This window comes from Electrophorus electricus, chromosome 13 (genome assembly GCF_041902795.1).
Source record: "Electrophorus electricus isolate QZ-2024a chromosome 13, ASM4190279v1, whole genome shotgun sequence".
Lineage (NCBI taxonomy): Eukaryota > Metazoa > Chordata > Actinopteri > Gymnotiformes > Gymnotidae > Electrophorus > Electrophorus electricus.
Window position 1 is genome coordinate 17,962,481 of NC_137509.1, and position 10,020 is coordinate 17,972,500.

Sequence of the window (10,020 nt, forward strand, 5' to 3'; positions counted from 1 at the left end):
AGAGTTAAAAATGGTTTATGTGTAAAATAACAATATATTAGATGTAACAGTATCTGTATAATTTTATATAATTATGGAGCCTGGCTATTATCAAAGTAAACTTTGTCATGGGTAATCTCAGCACTGATGCTGGTGGGCGTAATCCTGTAAGTGCTGTGCATACATGTTTTAAATAGATTTGTTTTTGTTTTTTTTAAATATTCTGTCTTGAAAATAAAACTGTCACATCAGAAATACCTTTTAGACCATTTAGAGTTTCTAATATATGCATGACGCCTAATGGACAACACATTTATTATATAATCTATATATTACAACATGCTTTTCACATCAGTATCAATGTGTTAGACCTAAGGTTTGGGAAGTGCCCAAAACATTTTGATCTTCAATAGACCGGGCAATATAAACACTAATGCAGAGAAGTTACCATCTCCTGATATTTTTTTCACAAATGTGCAATTTGTGTACATAGCGTAACAAATCTAAGGGCTGATCAATTTACATTTACATGCAATGAACAGTGTCTAGTAAGTGATCTTGGGTAACTCCCAGAAATAGTACTAATCACAAACTGATCCAAAGAAGCAACTTGAGTACATTTAGCTGATGCTTTTATCCAAAGCAATTTACAATTATGAGAGTACAACTTGAGCAATTGAGGGCTAAGGAAAATTCCTACATTTTCCTACAAGTTTTTTGTTAATTTACAGTCGTGATCTGAATTGTTTAGGTTCATGCTGAATTGTTTAGGTTCAGTGCTTTTTATGATGGTTTGCTAAAGACAAGACTTTATTTAGCACCGATATGCATCATACTTATGAAAGTGGACGAAGTAACAAGAATTAGTAATCAGGCAAACAGCTGATTATTACGTATCGTGTAAGATGTGCAGGAGCATGTATAAGAGAATGTGCAAATGTGTAGAATTATGAGTTTCCAATAAGAAAAAGGCACTTGCATTTGATCCAAATACTGTGCGGCCATATGGGACTGACACTGGATGACCTTTGGCCCAATTGGTGAACTGGACACCTTTGCCATCTGTCCACAGGAAGCGCATCTCCCAGTTGACATCATTCAAGCCAATCCACATGTCATCATATGTAGTGAACATCATGGTAGTGAGGAATGCTGACAAGATAAATTTTTCCTTTAAGTGAAACCCATCAGAAATCTTTGAAGATCTGACCAACACACAGACTTGAGAAATAAATGTCAGTTCCATTATACATTTAATTATATTTTAAAGATATTAAAAATAATTTACAATACCTACCAAAGGTAGTGGGACAATAAGGGCTTGATTCGTGTTTTTGGTATACGCTCAAACAGAGGTATGCATTTTAAGTGTAGACATGCATATTTAAAGAGAGTTTATGAATTCTAATTTAAAGTTTACCTTGTTCTGCTTGACTCCCAATGGAAACCAAGTTACCTCCTTGAGAGATGCAGAATTGCCTAGCATCATGCCATGTTTTCTCATTATCTTTCCCTAAAAATTTATAACACTAGAAGGAAATTAAAATTGTGTAAAATAGGTAATGTTAGATTCTAATTGCCAGTGTTGCCATATTATTTTCCATATAGAATTAAATTGTGAGCTGTTCTTTTTTGATTAGTTATTAGTTTTATTTGCTTATAGTTTTACAATATTATAGTTTCTATAACTGGGAATTCACTTACTTTTCCCTGGAAGGAGATCCATTCAGGAGCACAACCTCCTGTTGGTGCAGTTACAGGTGCCATTGTATTGGGGGTGAAATTAATGCTTCTTTTACAGATAGAGGGTAATTGTACTCCACAGTTAATATCGTTCCAGAAGCCTGATTGATAGAGATTGATAGATGTTTGGATGTATGCTCTACCAAACATGGCAATATCTGGAATCATAAAACAGAACCATTGTAGAATAATTGCTCTTACCCATATCCTTGTAAATGGTTACACAGTTCTCATCGTTGTTGGCAAAGTTTGGTTCATTTTGGTTCCATGCTGTAAAGACAACTGGGGACCCATCTAACCAACTAGAAAAAAACATGGGGAAATGTTTAATCACCTAGTAGAGAAACATATTTCATTAGTACGTAAATCTTCATTTAGTGTTACGTATTGGAAAGTATTACCTAAAAGATTTATCCAGTCCAACTGTCATTCCGATATAGTACTGATTCTCTAAGCTCCTTGAAATCTACAAGAAGGAATTTAAATAACACTATGAATGGCTTCAACATCATCATTATCTGTTACAATAAATATATTTAGAATGAAATGACTTAGACTGTGTCCTTTACCTGTTTCCAAATAAACCTCCTCTCAGTTTGGCCAGTAATGACAATGAGGTCAGAGTGGTTCTTCTTGCAAAAGTCACGAGCATCTTCCATTGATAGGGCATTTTTATTGATGAAGTACTGATAACCACTGAACTCGATCCAGCCATCAGCAGTTATGTTAAAATCTGCTATGGAGTGGAAAGGACCAAAACAGAGATCCTTACATTTACTAAAAATAGGTCTAGCAAATGAGGATTTGAAAATCAATTCAATGTTAATTATATGCTGATTCTAATAGTTTAATTTAAATACACAATGAAGGTTAAAATTATTACCTTGGGGGGTACTTGTAGGTGATGGTTTGGGAGTTGTACCTGTGACATAGTGACATAGCCAGGAATTAATTTCAAAGGGGATGAAGGAAAATACTAAATGAAATCACCATGTAAATTGTAAAGTGCAATTCAGTGGTAGTAGACTACTAAAAGCATTTGTAGTGTCATTCATTAATTAAAGACATAATCTAATGATAACAAATCTTAACATTAATAGACATATACGTTTATGGCCATTCCACTGGTTTTGACTTTTTGTCAGAATTCAAGATATTGCTTATTTTTTTAGAAACATATTTCTGGATGAAGCTCCATCACCAATGCATCTGGCTTTATTTTTGAACAGAAATGGAAAAAAAATGCATGGTCCTTACTGATTAATCATGTTTCTCACCATAGCAGATGTTAGACAATAAAATGTGATTAAGCTAACTAAGAGACACATTCATGTGATGTCTGGGGCTTTGACCTTTTAAGAACATTATTAAAGCAATTACTGCTCAAAACATTAAATGTAGAAACTCAGCTACACCGCATGTGCTTTTTGTAAATGCCTAATTATTAAACATTTAGAACGATAGTTTCAATATTTAAAGGAGGTTCAAACCCTAAATTGCACTCCCCCTGCCAGGCTCTAAGGAGCATTAAATAACATGTGCACTAAGAACATCTGCACCACCATCACAGTAGATGGAAGCATTTGTTTGGCAATCTTGAAATATGTGAAATATCAACATGTGTCTCAATCAATTTTGTGGGACACCTACCCAATCGTATCTGGCAGATCCAGTCATTGAAGGCTTCACAGTCCCTATCATTCCATCTTTGGCCATAGAATAAGGTAACTTCTGCACAATGCTCATTATCATTGTAATTATTGGGTTCACCAAAGCCCCAGTTTTCATAGTCCGACTGATATGCAGAAATACACACAATAGAGAACTCAAATCAGAAGCTCAGAACATAAAAAACTTTGATATGCACACAGACATGCACATACAAAAATCAAACCCAAAGCTATACTTGTAAACTGCTACCATTTCTGCCAAAGTAAAACCAAAGCTCCAGCATTACCTAGCTTTACGTTTATGTATTTGGAATTTGCTCTTATCCAGAGCACTATACAATCATATTTCAGATGTACGCAAGTGTAGCATTAGGAATGATGTCCAAGAACTCATTTTGGTATAGTGTGGTTGAACGCTAGTCCCCATGGGACAGACGCACTACCCACTATAACCTCACCACCTAGCCGTTAGATACAGCCCAAGCTACAAACCTTTTGTCTTGCTATACAAATATATGATAAATCTATGTTAAACTGCTCAATCCTGAAATGGACTAAGTGGAGATGATGATGATGATAAACTGTTAAATATGTAAAAGTTAATCAAAAATCTGTAATAATCTGTGGTATAAGGGATAGTTCTATACCACACACACACACAAAAAATGTATCCCACTATATTTTAATGACGTTACAGCAATCATTGTTATTCTTCACTAAAGGATAGCTATTTCTTAACCAAATATTTTAAATAATGAATTATTTATTAATCTGTATCTGTGATCGTCAATGGTACTGAGATAAGTGTAATAAGTCACCTAGTGTATATAAGTCTATGTTTAACATTTTTCAAAATGATGTCTAATTAACCAACCAAATAAAAAAAAGGCCAAAAAAGTTAAAAATGAGACAGACAGGTAATTCAGAATAAACTCACTGGAGTTCCATCTGTCCACACAAAGCCAATATTAGCATCCAGAGAGGAAAACCCAATCCATGCTGGGTCACTGTTTGACTTATACCTTTTAAAGAACAGTATATTAATTATCTCAAGGAATCACTGCAAAAAAATGGCACTGAGTAATTGGGAGTAATCTTCATTATCATTGGTAAATTTCTACTTTAGAAATTGCTGATACTGATAAATACACTACAAACAATGTAAGTACCAGTTGAAGTAACAATAATGTGGACACAAAATACAACCATGAAGGTCCACTGAGGGTACTGTGGGGTACGAATATGGTTATATCTATGTAATTTCACAAACTTTTATCTTTAAACATTACACTGCATAAAAATGTCACTTACGGAAGAGAGTCACTTTCACTTTGAGAGTGGAAGCTTGCAAGGTCACCACCAATGGCTCTGCAGTAATCACGGGCTTCATTCCATGTTTTCTTATTGTCAATTTTATTGTTATATTCCTGAGGAGGGTAAAGTTTCTTGTATGAATGTGTGCATCATTTCATCATATCATGTATTATCCCTTTGCTTAATATCACTCTCACAATGCCAAAGATCAAAGTACATTGATGTGGTCATATTCAGAACCTCTCTCTGTGTGTGTGTGTGTGTGTGTGTGTGTGTGTGTGTGTGTGTGTACTGTACCCGAATGCAATTGGTACTGTACCCGAATGCAATTGGCAGAATCTTTTTTGATCCATTTGGAAGGGCAGCTGAGAGGCTGTGTCGTAGGTGGCACGTTAGTGGTAGTAACACCTTCTGCTATTTTCTTACAGATGTACTTCTGCTTCTGATCACAGGAAATTACATCCCATAATCCTGCTGAGATCCCAGTTAGCATGGCAACACAACCCCGGTGCTTATCTAAGTCAGGTAATAACACAAAAGACACTGATAATAATACATGACTCATATATTATAATATATGACTATTCTTGGCAATTCCTGTTCACAGTGCTTCTTTCTCAAACACGTGTAAAAACATTTAAATGAGGTATAACCAAATTAATGTAAAAATAAAAACACAACAACAACAACAAAAAACCCTCCACAACAAAGAAAATTCTAGCTACTTAAATATTTATGGACAAAAATTATTCCAACCCTGTGTTTCTGGCTGAAATAGATAGTATTCATTAAAATCCTGTCAAAATCCTATAATGTTCTATAGCATAACAGGTAAACAATTAATTATATTTTAAATCTAAGTACCTGGCATTCCTACGTTAAAGTGTGTAAATTTGACTGTTTCCTTATTTGTCCACTCGAAGCGTTCAGCTCGTTCATTATTTGACAGACCAATCCAGAAATATTTTTCAGGTCGTAGGCCAACTTGACTGATCATAAAAGCATTCTCATACCTAATAAAATAAAAAACACACCAATTAGCACACACACACACACACACACACACACACACACACACACACACACACACATACACACACAAAAAAATAAAAAAAATAAAATAAATAAATCCTGTACCCTGACAGGAAAAGCCGCTGAATTAATAATGATGTAACATAGTCACTGGTAATGTATGCATTACCTGTCATTAACCTGCACTAGGTCAGCTTTCTTCTGACCACATGAAGATTTGGACTCATTGAAAGTTTTGGCTTCTACAGCAATGCTGTAACAGAAAGAGCTAAATCTGATCCAACCCTGCAGGGACCACAGAAACCAGAATTTTGTTAAGAATACATTATGGACATGGCATTGCATGAGTATTGCACCATTTGCTGATGTGCCAAGACCTAGATGAATATTAAAAAATAAGGCTGGAACCAGAGGTGGCCATTTTGAGTTCAGAAAGTAAAAGTCCTCCCCATGTTTTGTTCCAACTGAATCAACTTAAGACAGCAGTTATAAATCATTAGTGAAATCAACAGGGTGATGCACAATCATGGAGAAACTTGTGGTATTATCATCACTGGTTGTTTCCAACTAGGTTTGACTTTCGCTCAATGAACTGCATTAATTCCTTAATTTTCACAAGTTAATTTAGTTCACCAGCAGCAACATGGGGCCACAAAGTAGTTTTTCATGGTTTTGGGATAAAGTGATCCAGTAGCATTCCTACTTATTCACCATCAGCATTTTACTCCGGTAATGTGCTTTGACCCTGTGACTGTGGATTGATGATTTGTATCTTCATTGTCTTTGTTTCCTAAACATGAATCAGCATTTTTATTATGTGTTGTCTTTTCCAAACAATGTTTTATGTGAACAGGAGTGACCAGAAATGAGTCACCTCAGGCATGACCTTTTCTTTCAGATTATGTCCTTTTATTATTCATTCACAAACAAAGATATTGTTAAAGGCGTTTAGTTAAAAGAAGTGCCATGTCAGTGCAATATCAGGCATGTTAAAACTAATAATGAGTATAGACTAAAAGTCTAGACAATTGTTTATTGGAGGTGTTGGCCAGATGGCACCTTTTCATATAGACATGTTTTAAATGGATTTGGATCATGGGAATTGATGCAGTCTCGAGCATCAGAATGAGTGTGGGGCACTAAAATATGACCCATGCAGGATTGCTTTCCATTGTCCAAGAAAGTATGACGGGGGGGTGTACCACTGTCAAGTATCAGTGGGCAGCACTTTCATGGGTAGTCCTGCCAAAACGCTATTCAAACATTCAAAACGTGGCCTCCAGAGTTCTGGGAAATACACAATTATCTGCTCACATCACTTTGGAACTCTAAAGCTTTTCAAGGCAAGGAACCCATGCTCTTCACCTTTTAGAGTATTGTAACCATCATGGTCTCTTATCCAGTTGGGGTAACCTTAGGTTAGGAAGTCTCTGTTCAACATAGGAATGACTTCCTCCAACACGTGTGTTTGATGAAAATCTTGTGAAGGAACTTTTTGCTTTTCTGCTTGAAGTAAGTTTATGTTTGGTTGAGTGCTTTCGAACATTTCTACTGTTTGAAATGTTTAATGTTTATAATGTTATAGGCTGGAAAGTTCTCTACAGCCTATATGTGGTACCAGTTCAAGCTAATGGGAGCATTTAGAGTTGTTCTGTTTACTATATGTGTGTAATCTGCAGAAGGGATTTTATTTTGGATTACTTTATTAATTTTAACCTACAAGGGTTCCAACCTCAGCTACATTCCTCTCTGGCTATCATCAAGCCAACCTCAAGTCATTCAAACGTTTGGCTATTATTCTTCTAATCCTTTATCCTTCTGACCTGTGACTCTAGAAACTGCAAACAATGCTGGACTATCTAGTGAAGACCTTCAAATTCATTTTTCAAGCTCTGCTTTGACATGTCTAGAGACAAAGACCCTTCCCTTTTATGGATTTTCTTTTTTGTGTGTAGTAGGTGGATGTTTCTATATGTGTATGGCTTGGGTGAATGTAATGCAGGTTCTAAACATATTGTCCAGGTATATATATATATTTTTTTTCTTATTCCTGTCTAGGAAGTCCTTATCCCACTCATCATATATAAGAAATTTTTCTTATGTCTTATGTCTTCAATAGGCAGGAGGGGTTATAGTATATTTGAATTTAAAAGGTGAAATAATTTTTTCAATGTGTGTGTATGTGTGTGTGTGCGTGCGTGTATGCGTGTGTGTGCGTGCGTGTGTGCGTGTGTGTGCGTACGTGTGTGCGTGCGTGTGTGTGTGTGTGTGTGCGTGCGTGTGTGTGTGTGTGTGTCTGTGTGTGTGTGTGTGTGTGTGTGTGTGTGCGTGTGTGTACACAAGAGAGAGAGAGAGAGATGGAAAGAGAGGTGTATAACTCACAGTGGGACATCCTGGACTGACCAACTCGGGTGATCCCGCAGGTTTGCTGGAGGCTTTCTTCTTACAGATGTACCCATGCTCTTTCTCACACATATGGTCTGCCCACTTCCCCTCCTACAGTGTCATAAGAAAAATACCCTCAGTCACTTCTGGGCCTGGCGCTGAAATGTTTCATAAAGAAACATCAGGCATAACCACTTCAGTGTGTTAACTCCACATTTCATCTGTGTAAAGTGCATGTGGAGTGATGGGACTTGTATGGTAGATGAATGAGGGGCTTGTACCTTTCCTTTCATGAGAACACAGTCCTCCCTGTGGTTCACTGCATGTGAAGGTTCTCCCACCACCCACATGGCAAAGGTAACGTGGGTTCTGTCTGACCATTCAAACAAATTCTGAGTCTTCTGATCATTTAGGCCTATCCATAGCTCATCATTGGGTGCTGGAGAACACAGACATACACGTGTAAGAAATCACAAGAGGAGGGGATGTGATATTCTATACACCCAAATCAGAATAGTTAGTGAGCAGAGTTGTAGTGTAAACTGAGAGGATGGTGTGGAAGTGTCAGTTTGAATGTGCATCGTCAAAAGGCTCAGCAAGAATCTGGCCTGTGTGTTTGAGATTTCCAACTGTAATATCATAGAAATCCAAGCACAATTTCTTATTTCGTATTTGTGTACATGCTTTGTGTGTGTATGTGTGTGTGTGTGTGTACTCTTACAGTATCCACTCTGCGATATGAGAAAGCTGTACTCTTCTATGTTGTGAATGCTGGCCAGGTCTGCTCCTTCTTTATGACAGGCTGCCAGGGCGTCTTTCCACATCATCTTACTACGCTGGAGAGAGTAGCAGTGGCTTGCATATGGCACCCAGCCAGCTGGGCAGAAACTAAGCTGGTCCTTACCTACCAGACACAAACAGACAGAAGCAAATGCAAACACACACACACACACACACACACACACACAACAACAACAAGGAGGTGGACTTTGAAGCATGGCACATGTTAACTGGCATATATCTGTGTTTTATGTTTGTACCTGTATGTCTTACCTGTTGAAGGTATAATGGCAGTGGAATTCCCCTTGCGGCAGATGTAGCCCAGTTTCTTACTACATGCCATGCTCTCCCATTTGGACGCCTTCCCAGCATTCAGTGCTGCACAGTTCAGTCCAGGCTCCAGCGAGGGGTGGCCTGAAGGTTGGGGGAGGAAAGTATTTTAAACTGTGTGTATGTGCAGATGCATGTGTCTGTACATAGGCCTATCTGTATGTATGTGTGTGTGTGTGTGTGTGTGTGTGTGTGTGTACCCCCAGCTGTGTGTGTGTGCATGTGTGCACGTGTGTCTGCAAACGTATGTGTCTGTGCATACCCCCAGGTGTGTGTGTGTGTGTGTGTTTGTGCGCGCGTGTGTGTTTGCGTGGGTGCGTGTGTGTATGTGTGTGTACCTACCTGGAGCCCAGTTCAGATATCTGAAGGGATTTCCATTGCTCCATTGCCAGCCACTATCAAAGTCCAGACTATTTAGTCCAATCCACAGAGAAGAGCCAAGAATGTTGGTTAAACCTGTCAAAACACAGGAGAACCTCTTACCCATTACCCAACATATCAAAGATGTTGTCAACTATGCCTGCATGCCCCATGCAAAACGTCCTGGTGTCCTGGTGTCCAGGTGTTGCTAGGCTGTACTGTTTGAGCGGCTATGTACCTGAGATGTAGGTCTGTTCATGCAGCTCAACAATGCTGAGCAGGTCAGCGCTTTGCTGCTGGCAGCTCTTGCGTGCCTGGTGCCAGGTCAGTACTGACTGAGTGTTCCTCTGGTACAGCACACCAGTGACTGGATCAGTGTCCCAACCTGACATAGCTAGAGACAGAGAGACAGTGAGGGAGGCAGACA

At 38.1% G+C, this 10,020-nt stretch overlaps 1 protein-coding gene across 1 annotated transcript in view; it reads right to left on the bottom strand.

Moving 5' to 3' along the window:
* Positions 1-10,020, bottom strand: part of LOC113583179 (macrophage mannose receptor 1) — a 27,577-nt gene that overhangs the window by 15,067 nt on the left and 2,490 nt on the right. The window contains exons 4-20 of the mRNA XM_081694426.1: positions 9,832-9,987; positions 9,576-9,689; positions 9,177-9,317; positions 8,845-9,027; positions 8,405-8,562; positions 8,121-8,234; positions 5,908-6,023; positions 5,571-5,719; positions 4,999-5,222; positions 4,704-4,819; positions 4,330-4,414; positions 3,373-3,517; positions 2,292-2,458; positions 2,124-2,188; positions 1,924-2,024; positions 1,400-1,492; positions 974-1,131 (exon numbers count right to left, since the gene is read on the bottom strand). Of these exons, the coding sequence (XP_081550552.1) occupies positions 974-1,131; positions 1,400-1,492; positions 1,924-2,024; positions 2,124-2,188; positions 2,292-2,458; positions 3,373-3,517; positions 4,330-4,414; positions 4,704-4,819; positions 4,999-5,222; positions 5,571-5,719; positions 5,908-6,023; positions 8,121-8,234; positions 8,405-8,562; positions 8,845-9,027; positions 9,177-9,317; positions 9,576-9,689; positions 9,832-9,987 (2,285 nt within the window). The remainder of the gene's footprint in view (positions 1-973; positions 1,132-1,399; positions 1,493-1,923; positions 2,025-2,123; positions 2,189-2,291; positions 2,459-3,372; positions 3,518-4,329; positions 4,415-4,703; positions 4,820-4,998; positions 5,223-5,570; positions 5,720-5,907; positions 6,024-8,120; positions 8,235-8,404; positions 8,563-8,844; positions 9,028-9,176; positions 9,318-9,575; positions 9,690-9,831; positions 9,988-10,020) is intronic.